This window comes from Aulonocara stuartgranti (assembly GCF_965226115.1).
Source record: "Aulonocara stuartgranti genome assembly, chromosome: 4".
Taxonomy (NCBI): Eukaryota; Metazoa; Chordata; class Actinopteri; order Cichliformes; family Cichlidae; genus Aulonocara; species Aulonocara stuartgranti.
In genome coordinates this window covers 15,594,756-15,617,519 of record NC_138942.1, presented here as the reverse complement: position 1 = coordinate 15,617,519, position 22,764 = coordinate 15,594,756, and the positions used below count along the sequence as shown (strand labels likewise).

The 22,764-nt window shown below is 39.3% G+C and overlaps 2 protein-coding genes across 8 annotated transcripts in view; both read right to left on the bottom strand.

Annotated features, from left to right (window-relative positions):
- Positions 1-22,764, bottom strand: part of LOC309705463 (nuclear GTPase SLIP-GC-like) — a 43,841-nt gene that overhangs the window by 13,774 nt on the left and 7,303 nt on the right. For 3 of the 7 annotated variants that reach the window (XR_014276558.1, XM_082531302.1, XM_082531303.1), the window contains exon 5: positions 19,316-19,408. Coding sequence is in view for 6 of the 7 variants with exons in the window: in XM_082531302.1 (XP_082387428.1) it covers positions 19,316-19,408 (93 nt within the window). In the remaining variant the exon portion in view is untranslated. Of the gene's footprint in view, positions 1-10,537; positions 13,349-13,439; positions 13,509-13,756; positions 13,826-14,729; positions 14,805-15,134; positions 15,251-15,358; positions 15,432-15,510; positions 15,630-15,851; positions 15,933-17,908; positions 17,993-18,148; positions 18,174-19,315; positions 19,409-20,685; positions 21,021-22,764 lie in introns of those variants that run through there. The other 4 variants (XM_082531300.1, XM_082531301.1, XM_082531305.1 and 1 more) reach the window with 3 other exon arrangements.
- Positions 29-22,764, bottom strand: part of LOC309705480 (nuclear GTPase SLIP-GC-like) — a 116,536-nt gene continuing 93,800 nt past the window's right edge. The window contains exon 17 of the mRNA XM_082531357.1: positions 29-45. The gene's annotated coding sequence lies outside the window, so the exon portion shown is untranslated. The remainder of the gene's footprint in view (positions 46-22,764) is intronic.

The window sequence follows — 22,764 nt, the reverse complement described above, 5'->3', positions numbered from 1 at the left end:
TCACTCCTGGTGGCTGATTGGCGGGGCCTGGCGCCTGTGGCCCGGCTGGGCCCCTTCCGGGGGATGGGATGCCCTCTGGCCTCTGGGCCTGAAGCTCGGTCCTCTCTGGCACAGCTGGCTGCCGGCAGAGCCCGCGGGCACGCCACTGCAACCCCCTCTGGCCTCTGCTCCGTAGCTGCTGGGTGACCTCTCCTTTGGGGTTCTACTCAGCTCTTCCCAGGAGGGGAGCACGGTTCCCCCCCTTTTGGTGGTCCTCCTCGGGTCCTTGTACTCTGGGGCCTCTGGATATCTGGGGCCTGGATCTCCTCCATACGTGCTTCATACCCTGGTGGACGGGGCTATGGCTCCCCACACTCCCTAGCAGATCTTTACCTTTGGAATACAAGCATGCTGATCCACACAGGTGTGCACACAGGTGTACACACGGGTGTTCACAGACGCGGACTACACCTTTCTTGGCTGCTGCCTCAAAGCACATTGTGCGCTGTCTATCTTACGTGCTGCACAATATCGTTTAATATTTAGTATCTACTGTTATCTACTGCTAGCTAGTTTATTGTGATGGTGCTGTTTTTTTTTTTATTATGTTGCTCTTTGTTGTTTGCGTTCTCTTCTGTTTTTTTTTCTCCATACAGGTGATCCAGGTGTTTTTATCTTTTTTTTTCTTTCTTCCCCCCCTTCTCACCGTCTCTTCTCCCCTTTGGTTTTCTTTCTCTCCCTCTCTTTCTTTCATTCTTTCTCCCTGTCCTATCCCCCAGTCATATTTGTCCCGTTTGTAGCAACCGAAAATAAAATAAATTCATAATTATAATAAAGGTCAATCAAATGGACCAATATGGCAAGGCCATGATGATCCACTTGGTAAAATAAATCCGCTTGGCATCTTTCTTGGCCTTAAGACAACAATTCTGATGGCTAAAGATCCAAACGGGACACAAAAAAAAAAAAAAAAAAAAAGAAATACCAAAAACCGGCAAGCTGGTTCGCGGACAGATTACCAAACTGATCCATTTTTATGGAGAGTAATGTGCAATACCTGATGCCTTTTAGTGGTGAATGAGTTATTGAAATTATTTCCGATTGTTATAACATATATTCTAATTCAGACTAGATTTGAAATATATATTTGAAAGTAAACAGCTTTGACCAAACAATATAACTAAAATTTGATTTCAGGTACAAAAACACGACGAATTGTTCAGCCCTAGTTTTCATTATCAGTTAGTAAAAGTTATTCCTCAGTTGCCCATGGTTTACAGTCTGCTTAAACAAGGTTGAATCATTAGCAGAAGAAATTTCTCTTGCCACTGCCTGCAATTTTTAAATCACTGAAATGAATAGTTTTATTGCACTTTTCTGTAAATAAGTAAAATAGATTTTTTTTGTACACCACCTTTATTGTAATATCTATAGTGTCAATTCGAGATTTCAAATTGTTCCTTAGAAGTTTTATGGTTTATTTTCTTGTCGAAATTAAAAATCAGAGTATGTTTTGCTCTCAAGAGTTTGCTTTGTGAATGTTTGTGTAAATGTTTAGGAATTTAAAAAAACAAAACAAAATGTTCATTTCAGTATTTGAAATTCAAAATGTTTATATACAATGTTATTGTTTAAATGTTAGGGTTTTTTTCTTGTTTTGCTAATGTATTTTAAAGATATGACAAAATAAAAACATTTAAAAAAAAGAACAAAAAAAAAGCGCATATTGTTTGGTCACAATTTTCTATCTGTTTTTTGTCCTGTCTCAGTTTGTCTTGATTGCCAAATATGTCTTGACCTGTGTTCCCACTCAGTGAAGCCTGCAATTGCATGAAAAAGTAATATGTTGAGGAAAGAGAAGTCACTACTGAGTCAATATGCATATAATTGGCTTTTCTTAAAATTGTAAATCTTAGAACTTACATGCAGCTTTTAGTCTTATTTACTGTCCTAGCATAAAGTGCCAAGTATTTAAGTCCTAATTTTGTTGATCGTAGACTGCAACTTTTTTTTAAATATATGAAAGGTGTATGTGAAATATTTTTGCATGTTGTCTTTAACAACATTCAATAAAACAGGGTATAATCAAAAGTACTGTTGTTTTTCCACATAGAGCATAAAAAACTGCAGAATTTGTGTCAGTAAGAACAAAAAGAGGGAAGAATTGTGACATCACTGAAAAATTTGATAGCTGGCCTGGCATAAAAACAAAATCAGCAAATGAGTTCAAAACAAAAACAATTGGACGACACGGACTCAGGCGCTGTCATTGTCCTGGGTGTGACCCAGTGTTTTGTGTTATTTGTAATCATTCCCAGTATTTAGTGTTCTCTGTGCCTCCCTTATGTTTGGTCTCTGTGCTTCTCAGTTGATCTGTCTCCCGTCAGTTGTAGCCCCAAGTCAAGGCCGCGTCACTGTGTTACATTTCCTGTTTTACTTTGAAGGTCTGTGTCCTGCATGAATGTACTTCCCTTGGGTCTCATCATGTCTGATTTCACCAAGCTCTATTCCCCTATCTATGTCTCAGTCCCCTCGTTATTGCCCATTGTATTTAAGCCCTGTGTTTCTCTGTGTCAGGGTTGTGTGTGTGTGTGTGTGTGTGTGTGTGTGTGTGTGTGTGTGTGTGTGTGTCCCATCATGGCTATGTTTCTCTGCGTGTTTCCCCGTGAGTTTAGTTTATTCTTTTCCAGTTTAGTTTAGTTTTGTGTTGTATGCCATTTCCTTTGCCTGCAATAAAGCTGTAGTTTTTGAGTTCATCCCTCGTGTCCAGGAGTCTGCATTTTGGGTCCAACTCCTGCCTGCACAGCCGAATCTTGACAAGGACAGACTGGAATCACAAGTTAACTGTTCTTTTATTTACACAAAAACACCAGGTGCAGAATATATACAGGTGGGAGGGAAAGCCAGGGGTTCCAGTGGTCTGCGGGGTAGGGTCGGGGGAGAGAAACAAATCATTGTCACTCATTCTCTCCGCTTGAGAGATCCACACGCACGACACTCTAAACTGTATACATCCACGTTTAAGTTTCCACAGTTTGAGATGTCTAAGCACAGTTAGTTACATACACAAGCACACTAGAATTCACCAAGCTGGATTTACACTAACTTATCAAACTCAATAGTCCAGCAACAAGGAGATCAGAGCCACTGCCTTAAGTAGTGGCCAGAGAACAAGATGAATCACCAGTGTGTGCTTAGGAGCAGGTGCGTGGGCCAAAAGGGAAAGCTCGCAATGAGCTCCACCCAGGCAGAGTGATGAAAGAGAGGGGGAGGGCGAGCACAACCAAAACAAAGGCTTGGAAAGAGGGCACACCGGGCTGGAGCATACAGGCTTGACTTGGGACACATGGAAAATATTGGAAATGCATATATTGCATTTTTGGTCTCCCAGAAGATGGCCCCGACCAGGTAGGAAGGTGCGAGAATGAGTCCGGGGTCTTCCTCCTCCTCTGTGGTGTTGAACTGCTGGGAGAGCGCATCCGGTTTCACGTTCCGTGATCCTGGTCTGTAGGTGAAAGAAAAGTCAAAACAGGTGAAAAACAAAGCCCACCAGGCCTGCCTGGAGTTGATACGTGTGAATGACCAAAAGTATTCCAAGTTTTTGTGGTCAGGCCATACAATGAATGGTTGTGCGGCCCTCTAGCCAGTGCCTCCATTCCTCCTATAAAAGTTTAATAGCCAACAGCTCCCAGTCCCCGATGTCATAATTATACGTTGTGGGGGAGAATTGGCGAGAGAAAAAGGCACATAGGTGGAGCTTGTCATCCTTTTGTTGAGACAGGACCGCCCGCACCCCAGAGTTAGACGCATCCACCTCCACAATAAACTGCTGTAGGATGGGAGCTGTAGAAAACCTCTCTTTCAGCTGAGTGAAGGCTTGCTGAGCCGCTCTGTCCCACTGACATGGAACTTTTGGTGAGGTTAGTCTGGTGAGTGGAAGTGTGATCTTACTAAACTCTCTGATAAAATGCCGGTAAAAAAAAAGCTAAAGCTGCTGGTGATCGGAGGGTTCGGGCCACTACACCACTGCATGTACCTTTACTGGATCAGGTTTCAGATTCCCTTGCTCAATGATGTGACCCAAAAAAGCCACAGAGTTCACATGGAATTCACATTTCTCCCCCTTCACAAAAAACCTATTTTCCAAGAAGTGAGGGAGGATTTGCCTCACGTGAACCTGATGTTCAGCAACTGCCTTTGAAAAAAAGAAATCCCATGCTACCACAGGGGAAGATGAAGAGCGGATGATGCCTGTCGTGAGTGATTCAGTTATGTATTTGTCCATTCCTTCACTCTCGGGCTGAGAGAGGCTTAATAAACAACTGGAGGGAAGTGGGGCTCCCGCCCAGCGGGATAGGTCTGGTGTTTCCGATTATTTGACTTTTTTGGGGGGCGAGGCAGGCGGAGTAGCATCTCACAGGCAGTTCAAATGGTGATCAGTCATCTGAATTAACAATGAAAGAACAACAAGAAGAAAGAATGTCTTCATTTACCTGCAAAACCAGAACTTAATTTTTAATCATTTTTAAATCCATCTTAACCTAATCCAAATATTGTATTTAGGAAGAACATCCTCCTGAATAACTTATTCTGAGGTTTTATGAAAATACTAGATAGTTTAATGCAGTTTAGTGCAGGCTAAGCTGGTTAATTTGCAGTTCTGTGATGAAGTTTGTCTAACTGGCTGTCATTGCTGTGAATTTCCATGTAACAATGTATCAGACATCAATCTAAATTTAAGCTGATGATCCACCTTTATATTTGCTTCATACTATTCAGGGGTTGGAACTCAGCCTTGATAGCTCATGTAATATTTGCTTGTATCTTGTTGAATTCCAGTGTGTAAATCCACAATCAGGAGTGAATCCCAGATCAGCGAAGATCAGCTGATCACATACTGTAAAATTCTACTGGACATCCCAAAACAATTTATTGTGACTTAGTTTAAGGTCATTTTGATTTTTTTTTTCTTTACACTACAGCGCCACACCAGGCATCTCCCATTTTCACCTCTGGACTTCCAGGTCATATTTGGCACAAATGTTTCTGAACATATGCCGCCCACTTGGTTATGGTGTTCCATGTATGCTATGTCTGCTAGCATCTTGAACCCTGCTGTTATGTGCTGGATTGTCTCGGGGACATCTTTACACAGCCTGTACCTGGGGTCTTGCCTGGTGTGGAAGACCCCAGCCTCTGTGGATCTTGGGCTCAGAGCTTGTTCCTGTGCTGCTATGATTAGTGGCTCTGTGCTGTCTTTCAGTCCAGCTTTGTCCAGCCAGGATTTCTGGATGTCAGCCACTTCCTCTATCTGCTAGTGGTACATACTGTGGAGGGGCCTGTCCTTCCATGATGGCTCCTGCTCTTCCTCCTCTGGTTTCTGGTATTCACTGAGCACGCAGTTGGTTGGGGCTATCTTCCTTATGTATTTGTGGATGATCGTTGTCTCATCCTGGACTGTGGTGCTTGACACTCACTAGGGCATGGCCTCCTTTTTTCTGCTTAGCATCCATCTAGCTTTAGGGTGCTGGACTTGGGGTGAAACCCTCCATGCAGGGTTAGGAGTTTCCTGGTCTTGATGTCAGTGGCTTCTATCTCCAGGCCATCTTATTATCCCAGCAGGGTACCTGATCACGGGCAGATTGTGTTGGGGAGTAACGGAATACATGTACCGGCGTTACGTATTTAAAATACAAAAAGTAATTGTAACTGTATTCCGTTACAGTTACCATTTAAGAAGGTGATATTCAGAATACAGTTACTTTGTTGAAATAAATGGATTACACAGCAGTCTTTTCCCATTTCATATGTTAGCCTATGCTCTCTCTATTTTTGGTAATTCCACGCCGGTGGAAACCCAAACTAAACACACATTAAGAGGCTCTAATGCCTGTGTTTCAATCTCACAGCCCGTGTCACCTCTACTTGTTTTTTTGTAAAAAGTTTTTTGTTATAATGTATATTGTATATAATGTATATTGTAATAACATGATATTATGTTGTTCAAATGTGAAAAGTATATTGTGAGAACAATAAAGTTTTCATATTACATGTGATATAGCTCTATTTTTCTTTTGCCTGGGTGGGAGCTCTACGCTTTCGTAATGTTTCGCTTTGAAACCAGACTGAAATGTTTCTGAGATATCGTTAATTTCCAGTAGAGCCTGGAACTGAAGGAAGACATTTTTTTGCAGGATTTTGGACAGGAAGGAGAGTTTAGAGATTGGTTTAAAATTTGAGAACACTGCTGCATTGAGATTTGTTTGTTTTGTTTTGGTTTTTTTTGAGAAATGGGTTCACTATGGTATGGTTAAGATCGGCTGGGATGGTTTTAATAATGGTTAAAACTTTAGGTCCAATAGTGTCAAAGACACTATTATCTTTGACATTATTAAAAGAGAGAGGGGATAATAGTGTCACAGGACATTCACAGACACATTTACACCTAACATCCTTCTAGAAAAAGACTGAGTTAATTTGCCCTTTCCACTTCCACAAAAACAGTCTATAAAGCACTGTCATCTTGTTGTTATTAATACATTGTTTGTAATATATAGCACCTTTTCACCAAAGCAATCGTCAGATAAGATATTCATTTTTGACAATCTAAGACTTTTTTCAGTATTATGAATATGTTCTCATAAATTATAAAGTCTAAGGAGCTTAGAAAGAAAAGCGTCTGGACTTCTTTAAGTTGCTTGAAGACATTTCACCTCTCATCCGAGAAGCTTCTTCAGAGTCCCAGATGGACTCTCCACCATTTGACCCAGGAATGAGAGGTGAAACATCTTCAAGTCCAGACGCTTTTCTTTCCAAGGTCCTTAGACTACGATGACCTGGATGGCTGAGAACCCCCACAGACATAAACTATATTCGCTCCTCCAGGAGAAAGCTAAGTACCCCAAAGAGAGAGTGGCTCTTTCTGCTGCCACACAGAGGTCTCTGGACAGGAAAAAGAAGTAAGAAATTAAAGGGAAACACATGTTTTTATGGCAATGCTTTTTAGATCGAGTGATTAGTGGTGTATGTGGTACTGGAGTTGGTGAGTCTCCAGCATAGACTAGGAAGATGCAGCAGAAGCCAAAATGCCCCACTACCAACAAATACGATATTACTTCATTATTACTTTTAATTGATTCTAAATTTCACTTGATGTTATTTCTAAATGATTGTCCTCAAAAGTTATTTACATACATTCATTACTCCTTTCCTAGAGTCTTGAAGCCAAGCCAAAGACAACATGTTTGTGCCTCAGGACAGCTTAACCGTCAGGAGCAAGTCTGTACCGGTACAGATTGTAAAACATCTATTATAACACACCCATTGCCTGAAGTCATTCTTTCTCAGTACATTGTCCACCGAGGTTTCAATATTTTTTATTATAATTAATTATAATTATAACATAATTTGTCACATATTAATAAAAGTAGCAGTCTTCAGACACAACCTGCTTTCGACGTATAAATAAAGATCTTTGTTTACACACTGGCATGCTGTTACATTAATTGTAAGGGGCAAGTTTGTACTTGTCCAGTAATTATTGTACCAGTATAGTACCAGTAAACATTGTAGTCATTCTTTCTTAGCTCAGTGTCCGCAAAACTTTAAACATTTTTTGTTTTTTATAGATAATTAATTACAGTTCTAACATTATTTTAGTCACATATTCATAAATGCAGCAGTCTTCAGACGCACCCTGCCTTTAATGTATTTAAAGTCATGCCCTAACTGGAGTTTTTACTCTTTTAATGCAAACCTTTCACCACTAAGACTTTAGTCAATGCTGCTAACCACATGATGGTCCTTGAATTAGCTTTGAAAATTCACATGAATGAACTGTTGCTCACCGAGTAGAGCCGTATTGTGAAAGGGTCACCATGGCTATTAGCCAGGCCAGCTTCTGGGAGAAGGGTTCTGGCCCCTGTTTTTTTGTTTACAGTGTGATGATGTGAGGGGAGCCGCGGTGGAGCAATGGACTCCAGGATGAGATGGGGATAGGAGGGTTCTCCTCTTCTGCCTGGGACGAGGCTGGTCTGGACCCTGCTCTGAAGGAGGAATTTCGGTCCTGCTTGTGAACACCTAACAAACATTTATCCTTTGTTGTGGGACAGTTACATTGTGGGACAGGGTGGGAGTTTAGCGACCATAGAACATTGTGTTTTATATGTTTTTTTGAAATTGGGATTATTTATTTCTGGGGATTTTAGTACCTTGACAACATTTTATTGCTTGTTTTTAGAATTGTTTTTCATTCTTCCTCCCTGGTTTGGAAATAAGCTGTTTCTGATGAGACTTACATCATCTATGTGCCCTGGGTTTCTGACTCGCGCACTCTCCCCTTGTATCTAAAGAACCAGCCTGTATAGTAAGACATTCGCACCAGCGTGTCTACATATTCACGAACAAAAACATCACAGTGCTGTTGGTTTGACTGTTGCCACTCGCCAAAATAATTTGTGTCAACAACTGATTGTCAATGAAGGAAAAAATAAGTAGCTATAGTTAAATGTAAGTCAAAAGAAACTAAATTGAAAACACTTAAAAACAGTTGTGTACCTAATTACTCTGGCTTTGTTATCTGTCATGTTTTAGTGATGCATATATTTAATATCAACTGCTTATAGCTGTAAGTTCAGTTTTATACAGACAGTCAGACAATTTAGTTGTGGTGAAAATACAATATTTAAGTGTGTATGATTTATTAATTGCATTTTTTTCTTCAAGCTTAATCATCAAGGTAAGTAAATCCCAAATGTACTGTTTGGGAAAACCTGCAGTCAGTTGAGACTGAAGAAGTCACTTGGATGAGTGACAAAACATTTGTCTCACTGAAAACACTACGCGCAGATGAACACAATCAGCCTTTTGGGCTATAGTTACCAATTTGTACATTGTTTCCTTCTTTATCTATGCTGAGTTTTCAGTTCTCTGAGTCATATCAAAGTGTTTTAGTACTTGGTTTTAATGACTTATGAAAAGGAAAAAAGATACAATCTCTGACATCTTCAGTATTCTGATTATTTTTTCATAAACTATAAACTACATTCACTCCTACAGGAGAAAGCTAAGTGCCCCAAAGAGAGAGTGGCCCTTTCTGTTGCCACACATCGGTCTCTGGACAGGAAAAAGAAGTAAGACAAGAAATGGAAACACATGTTTTGCATTAATGCTGTTGAGATCCAGTGATCAGTGGTGTATTTGGACTTCTTTAGGGTTGGTGAATCTCCAGCACAGACTAAAAAGATGCAGCAGAAGCCAAAATGCCCCACTAACAACAGGTGTGAAACACAGCTGTGGGATGTTATTACTTTTTGGTTCATTTTGTGTTTCCCTTTATGCAATTTCCAGATTATATTCTCCAGAGGTTATTTACATACATTCAGCATTCCTTTCCTAGAGTCTTGAAACCAAGCCAAGGACAAACGGTTTGTGCCCCCAGGACAGTTTAACTGTCAGGAGCAAGTCTGTACTGGTCCAGATTGTAAAACAACTTTATAACACGACCATTTCCTGAAGTCATTTTCTAGATAATCCTTCTTTCTAAGCTCATTGCCCACCAAGGTTTAAACTGTTTTTTCTATAATTAATTATAATTCTAACATCATTTGTCACATATTCACATAAAATGTCACATAAAAGTAGCAATTTTCAGGCACAACCTTGTTTCAACGTATAGACAAAGATCTCTGTTTACACTCTGGCATGCTGTTACATTAATGTAGCTTCACACAACCACAGATGCACAGCAGGCATTCAGTGTGGACTTTGTTTCAGAAATGACTGAAGAATAAGAAATTGATGGGACCAAGAAACAATATAAGACATTTATATAAAAAGTATTTCTGTAATATTGTGTGAATTGATGCGTTCACTGCAGCACCACGCTGATTTCATATTTGTGCACTTGTAGCATTCAGTGTTGAGTTTTTTCTCCCACACTGCCATGTGTGTCTTTTAAACGATGTTTGATTTAATTTAAAATGTCAGATTGTTTTTTCTTTTTAGTTTTAGGTCAACTTACGGCATAAGTCTATATACGAGCTTCTTTTCTGTTGTTTGCTTCACGACCCGGTAAACATGTTTAACATGGTATTAAACAAGTGTTCCACCCCAGCCTAGGCAACCGGCGTGCAACACAGAAAAAAAAAAAGGAAAAAAAAAAAATACTACTACGGTTCTCCACCAAAATCCCAAAACGAAAGCATCAACAGCTATTTACTTCAAAGCAAAATAGGACATTTATTTACTTCAAAACACCAAACTATTTACAACCGGGGGAGGGAAGATCACGACCATGACAAACTGAAACACAGGGCTTAAATACATAGAAGGAGCAATCAGGGAATGGACAACAGGAGGGAAACACAGCTGGGGCAAATCAGAACTGACGAGACAAGGAAGCGTAAATTGAACACACTGAGATAAGACAGACTTTCAAAGTAAAGCAGGAAACACATAACAGTCACGCCTAAAACAAAACACTGACAACACCGAATCGTAACACAAGGGTCCTACTTAGATATTTAATTCTGGCCTATGATAAGGTAATAAAGCCACATATGAACAGTGGTCATGTTTATTTTTCAAAAATCTCTAAACATCATTTACTGTATTTACACATCCTTTTTTCTTTTTTTTTTTAAGGAACGACACTAAAATTTGAATTGACTCTGAATAGCAGCACAAATCCAGAGTGAAGAAGGAGGCCAAACAGATTTTTCAGGCATATTTAAAGTAATAAGACTAATTATAATCATTTTTATGTAGCAGGATACAAACATTCTTGAGCAAATCAATCTGTATTATATTCAATAGACTTGCACACATTGCAACATTAAACAGAATAAGTCTCATCAGCCATTACACAATAATCTGAGGTAATATGAAGCTTTATGATCTGTTATCTCAGTAATAGCAATCTGTATCAGGATGCAGTAAACCACATTGATCCACTCACCCCGGATTTTTAGCGTTAATTCACAAAATGTTTATGTGTCACAATAATTTGCATTTCAGTTTGAATAGAGGTAAACTGACATGTATGATAAATACGTAGTGAATACAAAGTTGGGAAAGGCAAGCTTTTGGCTGTTTACAAATCACTCCATAATTTCCTCCATATACAGATAATACACATACAGTACTGAGTGATATAATCCTACATTACACTGGCTACATTATGTCCACACTGTCACACCAAAAGAAAACGTAAGCCACAGATCTCGCACACATATGAACAAAATGACTCCAAACTCCTTTGAAAAAACTTCATCATCGTTCATTTTTCCAAGATTTTCACTGTAGTAAAAACAGCCATGTGCCATGATATACAAGACAGAGAAAGCACCTTAGCTGTGCTGGAACTTTAATATCTTTCATATGAGTTTGGTAAAGGCACCAGCCAACCATTCACATACATGCATTTACACCTAACATCCCTCAAGAAGAAGGCTTTGAGCTGAGTTGTCCTTTCCACTTCCACAAAGATATTCCTTGATGCACTGTCAGGAATCATCCTGCTGTCCTCTGCATCACGTTTGATATAAAACAGCTGGACCACAATGACTGAAATAGCCGAGCACACACAGTTGGATGTGCAAACACAGTTCTCTTTAAACCTGACGATGAACTGTATTTCTCCATAGCAGCCATTCTTGAGTTTTATGACACAGTCTCTTGTCTCTTCATGGTTTACAGAGTAAACAGTATTTCTGTTGATGAAGCTGTCAAAGGCTTCCACTGATCTGAATGAAACAGGTCGATTTAAGAGCTCTTCTATTGCTAGTTTTATGGATCGTGTGATATCCAGATGCCGTGAATTTCCAAGCAGATTGTAACAATCAGTGGTTTCATTTACTGGTGAAATGCTGGCTAACGGAGAATTTCCGTTAGAAACAAGGGAGCGAAGGTGACTCGGCAGGCGCTGCCAACGGAGAAACTTGTCTTGAATTTTTTGAGGATTGTAGTTTATGTTGCTAAGCAGTGCCCTTAAATTTGCACTGTTCCTCTCAAAACTGAATGCTGATGTTGCCCAGAGAGGCCCCCAGTTACGCACACAGTCAGCTAAGTGGATCAACTGATGGCAGTTGAATGAAACGTTTTCTTCACCATAGAGTTCTTCCATGTTTCTAACAAAGAGTACCAAGTTCTCATGGGCCAGCTGAAGGTCATTTTGGGAGACTGATTCTTGTAGCAGAATGTGAATGCTGATCGACAAACAAAAAAAATGCTGGAGAAATGAAGGCTGAAGGATGCCTGGTAGGACACTAACAGCATAAAATAAAAGGAAAGCTCGCCACTCAGATGCTTTCCAAGTGTCCCGACCCTTCAGTGACTGTAGAGATCTGCTCATTTCTGATGGAGGCTTTAACATTCGGAGATAAGAGTCCATCTGTGAAATCTGTTGACCTACATACCAGTCTTTCTTGGAGTTCTCTGAGTTCAGCCACAATCCAATAAGTTGCTTAGTCACACCAACTAAAACTGAGTGCATATATTCTGGTACAAATCCAAACACAATGTCAAACAAAGGAAGTCTGGAAAGTAAGGACATTCCTTTTACACCATACTCTGAGGTGTTTTCAACAAACATATTTTTTGATCTTGATGCTTGTTTAGTTTCATCATATCGATATGACCTCACAGATCCAGAGCCCTTTGGTACCACTGTGCCAGGGTGTAAACACCAGTCACAACCATATTCTCCATTGAATTGTTTGCAATTCCGGAGAAGTGGCCTGGCCACAGCGTCAGAGGAGCAAACCAAGCAGAAGACTTTTGATGAATGAAGAGTGCCTCTGCTGTCTCTCCACTGAAATGGATTTTGGGCTAAATCACAACATTCATCCACAAATGGTTTCAGAAATGTGTTCATATGAGGTTTTCCTTGGCCAAACCAAAATCCAGCAACTATCATATTTTCCTGTCTTTGTGTGTAAGGAAGTTCATTAATAACAAACTGAAGGGGCCAAATTGAGTATCTGGTTGTGCTAAAAATTGGTACTTCATCAAAATTCCATGTCAGTGTGAGATCATCTGCAGCTAGTTTACCCTCTCTGAGGAGATTCTGGTACATCATCCCATCCATCACATCTTTGATGTTATCATGCTCATCTTTAACTGTTTTAGGTAACAACTCAGTGCTGTGGTTCTCAAGGATACCTTTCAGAAGGTCTTTCAGGGATGAGTACAGAAAGAAGTTTCCATTTTGAATGCTGCTTGCTTTGTTGAACACTGAGGCACAGTGAGAACAACAAGAATCAGGATTGTTTCCCATGAAGTTTTTACACTCTTGACAGTAAAACATTGTAAATGTGGTTGGACTTTGTCCTTGTGTCACTGTTGCCCAGGAGCAAATTGGTTCATTACTCTGAAAAGACAAACAAACATGTGTTTTATATACACAAATAATATTGGGATAACAACATGACTTGAGGAGAAACATCAATATTCCTTCTTACTGTGTCACTGCCTCTGTCAACTGCTGAAGCAGACTCCAACTGAAATGGAAAAATGTTGTGGTCCTGCATCTAAAACAAGGCCAAAACATCAGCCAGGCCTACCGATACTCTTAATATTTCATATTCACGTGATGAAGGTGCATTTCAGATATTTATATTAAACTAATTTGAAGCAGTTTGAATTTGTTAGCTTCATTATTTATTGCTCCTCTTATTGCAGCATTATGGAGACAAAATGTTTGTCTTCAGATAAACTCATTGTAAATCACTGGATCTTCAACCAGTTTAAAAATATTGTTTCTGACTTCATTTCTTACCGTGTCTTTGCCATCTGTTGTGTCAGACGCTGAAGCAGATTCCAAATGTTGAGGAAAAATGTTTGGCTCCTGCGTGAAAACAAATACCAAATAATTATCCAGACAAGGCACAGGCCTTCATGTTGTTTACTCACAGTTTGTGAAAAACAGTTGAGCTGTGTTGGAGAATTCTGCAGAGGACTTAGGTAAACAGCTAACCTGGTTCACTTTGCTCATATTGACACCTGTTTTACTCTAAAGATATGAGTCCTTGAATCAATCAAAATGTATTTTTATTAGTGCTGTCAGCATTAATCTCTTTAAAATGACGTTAAAGCCATAATGTCATTTTAACAATATGGCACAAGCTTGTTATTGTTTAGTGGCGTCCAGCTCCACGCATGGGGAGATCCACGGTAACCAGCTAACGTAGATTTGCTGCGTTAATGCGGCTATGGTGTCAGGACGTCAAGTCTGACATCCTGTCAAGTTCAGGGTTCATTTTAAGATTATAATCATGACCTATAGGGCCCTGCACGGTGTAGCTCCAACTTACATCAGTGATCTCCTTCTGCCTTATCGCCCCAGCAGGTCCCTGAGGTCTTGTGACCAGCGCTTGCTGGTTTTCCAGCATACAAGGTTAAAAACAAACAGTGACAGAGCGTTTGTATCAATGGCTCCCAGACTCTGGAACTCGCTCCCTTTGAGTTCGAGATCTGTGGACTCAGTCATTTCATTTAAAAATGTATCTGTTTAAACTTGCTTTTGGTTGCTTTTGTTTGTTTGAGGTTGTATGTCCATTTCTGCTTGTGTGAAGCACTTTGTGATTTTATCTTGAAAGGTACTATTTAAATAAAATTTTACTTACTTACTTTACTTAAGGAGATTAACGCTGACAACATTAATTTTTCTATAATAACATGATGACATAACAAAAATGATCAAAGATTAATAACTCAGTAATGAACCATGTTCAGGCACAATGAGATCATACCATTTCTTGATTGTTCTCTTGCTCTGCGCTTGTTTCCATCATGTCAGCAGAATCATCATTTGTTCTATTCAAGTCCTGCAGTGGTGAGGGATAAATTTAAGATGTATTTCGTATAATAAAAGAAGTGTGATCAATTTTGTTATATTGATACCTACCAGTGTGAAATGCATTACATGCACAGTAAATGTTACATTAAATACATTATCTTGTACTCGAGTATTGCGAGGTTATTTTTCTGAATGTCACAGCGCTCACACACAACCTCCACTCTGATGCATTGCATACACTATTAATCTACTGATCTTCACCGCCATTTTTTTTTTTTATAAAAAAAACCCTCAGTATATTTAAACTTTTATGGCTTTATGTTCCAGGATTTTTTTGTAACATTTAATAAAACATTACCTGTAAGTATTCTCTGAGTCTCCTTTTAAACTTTACTCTTGGTCCAATTTTTGGAATCAAAGTATTGATTCTGCCTGACTCGAGACTTAGGAAAGCTTCTTTGTCAATACCCTCCTCTGCAACAAAACAAAGTATTCCAATTGAAATTAGACAAACAAATATCAATATGGCATTACAGTACAGCAGTAATTTATGAAGGACCAAACCAAACTATAATAAAATACCTTCAAATCTGTGAATCAGCTCACTGAGATGCCATTCAGTTAATTTTTCCTGGACAAAATGACATGTCTCCATCTACAGAATCAAAACAAACACATCACACATTAATGAAACAATAGACCTGCTGATATAGAATAAAAAATAGCTGCCTTACCTGTAAGTAATCTTTGAGTCTCTTTCTAAACTTTACTCTTGGTCCAATTTTAGGAAACAGTAAATTAATTCGGATTGAATCTCCAAGGTTTAGAAACGTCTCCTTGTCAATGCCTTCATCTGAAATAATGCCAACAACAAAATAAAATATTCAAAAGTCAGATGAAGCTAACACTGCAAAACATTAATATTCATCAACTTTGAATATGAAAGACTTTTTTTATTGTAAGTCATAAATCACAGGAATATCCAGACCGACTTCTGAATCAGTAAATTTCGATGCTGTTCTAGTGCCATTACAGATACAACAATTCCCATTAAAGAATAATAATAAACTCATACCTTTAAATCTCTGCATGAACTCACTGAATCCCCATTCAGTTAGTTTGTCCTGGACAAATCCAGATGTCTCCATGGAATTTGCTGTGGGGACAATCAGCAATAACTGATTTATTCACATTTAAAGTATTATTCACTAAATAAGATCATTTACTTTCCTTTGTGGTTCTGAAGTGTCAGAGGTTTACGTTTCTATTTATCTCAATAACCCTTTTCATGTGACAACAGGAGGTAAATGTTTTTGTCTTTTAGCTGAATTGAACTCCTGCAACTTTTGCGACTTCATGTCACTCTGTAGAGTTCATCTAAATATCTAAAGTTTCCAGTTTAGTGAAATGTGTTTACACTGATACAAAGGTTTAAGTTTTATTTTTCATTTGATTTCATTTGATTTGGAATAATATGATTTTTACAGAGCCAAAGTTTTTTAAGGGGCAAAAAATGTGAAATTAGCAGGAAACTGTTGTTGCAAACATACTGACATTTTCACAAAAACATATTCTAAAAGATCTCATTAGATCTTATTAATTTCAGCGTTGATAGTTTACATACACATAATGTGCTACAGGCACCGTTTCAAAACGTTTTAGTCTCCAGATGTCATTTACATAAAACGTATTTGTGATATCTTGTTTAATCTCTCCACTCACCTTTGCTGTCATCAACATGTTGACAAAAGCATGCATTTTTGTCATTGGCACTAAAACTATAGAGACTAAAGACCTGAGACTTTACCATCAGCATACTTTTTTCTTCATACAAGGAAGCAAAAGCAACTGAACTACTCTAACCTTCATTTCTTACTTAATAGTCAACAGGAATAAAAAAAAAAACAATAGGAAGGACATTGTCAAGACTGACAGGCAGGAGTAGTGTTGGCCGTATGACACTGATGCTCCCACACAAGCTTCAAACTCAAAGTTACATTTTCCTTGAACCACTATTTCAAAGGTTGCTTCGGTGTGGAAAATCACATGTCCCATGTACATGATCACTCCCCACCCTAGTTACTGAAACATGCGCTACCATCCCAACACATCCTGTTTCCCCTAGGACACCTTCATCTACCTGCTACATTACATAAGTTTACAGAATCAACTGACCAATCACAAGCCACCCCTTCTGAGCCTCTATCTCTCCAACGCCAGATCTCTCGTGCAAAAAACGGATGACCTGGAATTACAACTAGTGGGAAATCGCTATGTTCGTGACTGCTGTGCCTTGATCATCACTGAAACCTGGCTTCACCCGGGAATACCCGATGCTAGCGTGCAGCTAGCAGGCCGCACTCTGCTCCGCTGGGACAGGACAAAGGACTCCGGTAAGAGCAGGGTGGGAGGGCTCTGTATTTACGTGCATGAAAGCTGGTGCAACAACGGGACAATTATAAACAGTCACTGCTCCCCGAACCTCGAGTACATGTCGGTAAGATGCCGGCCTTTCTTTCTACCGAGAGAGCTAACAGTAGTGATCATCACGGCTGTGTACATTCCACCCGATGCCAATGTAATCACGGCACTCTCTATCCTGCTGAACACCATTAACAAATAGCAGCGGGCCCACCCGGACGGTGTTCACATTATCGCAGGTGATTTTAATAAGGCCAATATAAAGACTGTACTCCCAAGGTTCTATCAGCATGTCAAATGTCCCACCAGAGGACACTATTTATTACATATTACTTATGTCTTGTATATTGTATATTTTATATATATATATGTTTTTCCCTTTGTTAATACTGTCCATATGTACATAGCGCTGCAGAATTGTACCCCCCCCAGCATGTTTACACTGAGCAGGAGATGCTCTGTATCTCATTGTACAACTGTATAGTGACAGTGTCTCATTCTGAGTGGAAGGTTTTTCCTTCTTTAAGTTGAGTTACCACTGCCAGTCTCCTTACGATCCTAACTGAACCCAACAAGAGGAGATTCTGAAATATTGTTTTTTTCCTTGACCTTGGATGACAGATTACTGTGGATTTGACTGATTTTGACTACTCAGTTAAAAATGGTGACACAAAGCAGGAATAAGTGTGAGGATTTCATATATGTGTGTACCTGACTGTGATCCTGCTGCACAGTTGTCTTGTCGTTTAGGAGATGGTTGACATTCGTCGAACTCAAGTTCTGACTTTCTTTTTCCTATTTGGATTTAAACAAAATAATACAATTTAAAAAGAAAATCTGAATATTGAAACTTCTGATTATGGTGTATTTTAGATGTTGCAAAAATAATACTGTGAAAATAAATAAATAAATTAGATGTATTAAAATGAGAGTGAGATACATTTTTCTCACCTTTTTCACTTATGGATGGCAAATCCTGTGGAAGCATATAAATATTCAACTTTCACATGAAGTTAAATTATTATAAATTGTACATGTATGCATAATTGAATTTATAGAAGAAATCATTGCTCCTGTACAGAAACAATTTGTTCTTTAACAAACTGTCAAAAACTTTCACATGCACTTTTTAAAATGTACACACTTATATGTACATATATTCTCAGCTAGCACAGTGATTAAAAAAAAAAGGAAAACTTTTGCATTCTTGCCTCTCAGTAAACATGATCCCATGAGTCAATGTTTCTGCCTAATTCAGCACCAGTGACACAGACCTAGAGACCAGTTGGTGACCACCCCATCCCTGGCAACCACCAGCTGTTAGGGTAAAATGTGTATTCCAACATCAGGCAACTACATCAGTTGTTTAGTGGTTTTTAATAATTATGGTGGATGGTGGATCAAACTGCTAAATCAGAATGAATTTTCATGACCTGTAAGTGTTTGGGGGATTTTCTTTTCTTTGGATTATTAATTAAAACCAAGGACAGAAAACATATAATGAGAAGTCTGTATCACATCTACTTGTAGTTTAAATATAGTAACTGCACAGTATCCCTTTTACAGTTAACACAAAGGGGTTATGATATATTCGGGATATTTGTTTCAATCACAATAAATGTTATTATGACACTTGAAAGCAGCAGCACTTAGATAGACGGCCAGGTTGCCTCTTTGATGATTCTAGGAGTAACAAAGAAACAGAAACCAGTATCCCAAAAAGTTAATTCTGTTCATCTGGACTGTTTTCAGTGGGAGAAACGTTTCATCGCTCATCCAAGTGACTTCTTCAGTCTCAGCTAACTGCAGGTTTCCCCAACCTTATAAACATTTGCACTTTATATAGTTGGGAAAACTTGGGATTTACTTACCTGGATGATTGAGCATGTATCAAGACAGAAACTAATATCAGTCTCATTATGCTCCTATTTATCAATATCAAAACAAACTTTGGCATCTATATTTTGGTTTGATCCGCCCACCACCAGGGCCATGCAGATCTGTTTAAAGGGGCGGGTGCTCAAAGTTAAAAACAGGCACATAGAACCAGGCTGAACAACAACACACATTCTTTAAGAATCTAATACAGAATCGCATCATACTATATCACTGTTTTACCTGATGGGGTACAATGTTGCTGTTGAGGAGTTTCTGCTGATCCTGCTCCTGATAGTGCAGGAGGAACGGGCTGTGTTGAGCTGCGACTGGAGACTGTAAAAAGTCCATAGGAGAGATGGTAGCTGATTAAACAAATGCTATGAGATAATAATAAAAAGATTGGTGAAAGTGCCATGTCAGCAACCATAAGGCAACAAAACTGTGAGAAACAAACTAGGCTCTGCCTATGAATCACTCTTTGCCTCTCTTCTTCCTCCCATCTCCTCATCTCATTTATCACTCTCCACTTGCTGTCCATCTGAGGCACAATTTACTATTGCAATAAACTATTATTTAATTATCCACACTTAAAAACTCATCCATCTATTCTATAATAAAACAATAAGAGAAAAATGTTATAGAACCAAAACATTGCAGGTGTGTTTATCATTGTTTTATGCTGGAATACCTCTGCAATGCAACAACTGGTACATGTGTTCTTGTGACCTGTGCTGTTTTTTTTTTATTCCAGCCAGAGAGGGATCCACTGCATTTAGCCTCAAAAAGCTCCCTTTGTCACTGTTTCCTTACAGGGCATGTCTGGACAATGTCATATCATGAGTAAAAATGATAAAAAAAAATCTATATACATAAAATATGCACACATACATACAGGTACACAGGCACATACAGTGATATTTTATACCGTCTCCAGAATACTGCATATATCCTACTATGGCCACATGTTTGCATCATGGTCCTGATCAAGAATCCTTATTGTTTATTCCTAGCGCTCTAATAATAAAGTAATTAAAATAAAATAAAAAAGTAATAAATATATAATAAAGTATTTATGATGATTCAGTTTGTTTGACTATCTACTCTGTGCAGGCAGAAAGCCTATTAAATGCTTAAACTGTAGAGATACAATAATGTTGCTGCTGTAAAATCAGCATTTTGTCATATTTGAAATATAAATCTAATATATTGCGTTTAATATCTTTTCTTTAAAACAGTGTTTTTCCATAATACTGTAATTATAATGAACCATAATTATGTGGACATGTATATTAGATAGTTTTTAGTGAAATATAAGCCCTCCAGAAAGGCAGGAAAACGCCCTGTAACTTACTTTAATACAAAACACGTTCCCTAAAACGGTGGACAGAGCTACAGACCCATGACAGCGTTACCCAGTTAGCTGGTGGCTAAAACCAGCACTGCTTGTGCAGTTAATAAAAGGACAGGTAATGTTTGTCCCGCTGTTACACACACAGCACGCTCATTTGTTTCAATTCGTCAGTTGTCACAAGACAGTTTACCAACGTGTATAAAATAAGCTAATACTGCTGTGTGCTGTAGACTAAAGAGTACGCTGTACACCTACTTACTGGCTTTTGTTGCATCAGTCTCCTACAGCTCTGCACCGCTCAGACGGCAAAAAATGCTCGTGCTCTTTGCGAGTTCGTTCCCGGTTCGTAACCAGCGCGCTCTGCCATCAAGGGCGATCATTGGTTAATGGTAGTCATGTGACTGATGGAAACCACATCCTGTTACTTAGCAAAACTATGATTAATAGTTAAATATTATTGTTGAGGGGAACAGACAGGACTCCACACGCACACAAAAATAAACAAAAAACAGTAATAAAAATAAAAAATAAATAAAAATTATACTCAAGAAAAGGGCACTTGGGGAATCCATCAGGAAAGGGGCAGGTGCTCAAGCCCCCCCCCCCCCCCCCCCCTCGCACGTGCCTGCCCACCACTAATACACACATCTAACCTTCACCAACTCCTCCAACAATGAGTAGTCTGCGTGCAACCCCAATTCCCTATCGTACAATCAGTGGCGTGTCCAGCGGGGTGGCCTGGGGGGGCACAGCCCCCCCCCCAACCAGACTGGCCACCCCAGGTGCCACCCCAAAGGCAAAACAATAAAATTCAATCAAATATCAAATGTCCGATTATGTTTTCACGGTGAAGCTCAGATATCCGAGTGTAATGGAATGCAGCATCGGCTTCTGTACTATGCCTGTTAGCAAAGGTAGGAGAGCCAAGCACGAAAGACGGCACTGCAGGAAACAATTTTTCGGTGAAAGAAAATGAGGACAGAATAAATGTCCCGGTAAGTAATATTAAGTTTGTTGGGTTTAGTAAACTTCGGTGAAATTAGAATACCAAGGAAAAAATAACACTTAAAGAATTATTGCAGCCGTGGAATATTTCAGACAGTATGCTACTGAGGGCAGCTAACATAAGAGTTATGAGTTATAAGATATAATCTAAGTCGTAACATTGCTGTATGGAGCTGCAGATTTGGTTGCAGGTTAACATAGCTGGACTGGCCATCGGGCATACCGGGCATATGCCCGGTGACTTATTTTTTATTTTTTATTTTTGTAATGGCATGAACAATGAGAGGTGGTGGATTGGCCAGATGCAGGTCGATGTGTAAAAATAACTCAGTTGTTTGGTGGTGACTATGGCGGAGCTTCCACAGAGGCCAGCAGGTGGATGAGGGAAGGGGAGGCAGGAGGAGAGCCCCGAGGCAGCCGCTGGTCTGAGTGTCAGGTGAACTGAACTTCAGGTAAGAAGTTATGACCTGCAGTCTATCTGGGTCAGATATAAACCAAGTTTAGGTGGAGTTTATTTTCGTTGTGCTGACTTTTTACCCTCAGTTGCAATAACTTGTACTGCGTTCTAGCCAGCTTGACGGAGTTTTTATACAGCTGGGTGGGTGCTATGATGTTACTGATAGTGAACTTTATTTTATTCATAAGATTAGTTAGTAGAGTTGCCAACGGCTCCTTAAAGCTTTAAAGCTTCCTTTAGCTAGAATGGAAAAAAGACACAAAGCTGGATTTATTCTGTCGTTACGCTGCACAGCTGCCTCTTCTTCTCTCGTTCTCTCCCCTCCCTCTCCTGTTGCTACTTCAATCATGAAACTGATCAATGATCAGCTGATCGGCTTTTCTCTCTTGTTTGTTTATTGCCCACTTTGCGCCAGAAAGAGGAAACCAGCAGATGTCGCGCTAAACAACAGCAGCACGTTTGATCAGCTGTTGTTAGAATTTATTTAATATTAATTTCTAGTATCAGCTGATGTTGGCTGGAGCAACAGCTGTAAAGCTGCTGGTCATGATGTCGGTTTGGATATGTGGTGAGAGGGAAACATGAAGATGAAACCAGGAGATGTCCTTACTGAATCATCAGAGCTGTGATGGAGAAACAGGTTTACCTTTTAGGTGACATGAATGAGTTGAAGGGAAGTTATGAACTGTTTCTGAGAGACAAATAACCCCAGGATCCTTTTTTAGGTAGCTGACAGCTGGTAACTGTGCAGGGGCGGATCTAGCAAAGTGTTGCCAGGGGGGCATGTAGGGCATTAACAGGGAAAGGGGGGCACAAAGAAATACTTTTCTTTCTTATTCTCATTTAAAATATCTAGCTTTTATTAAATAATTATCT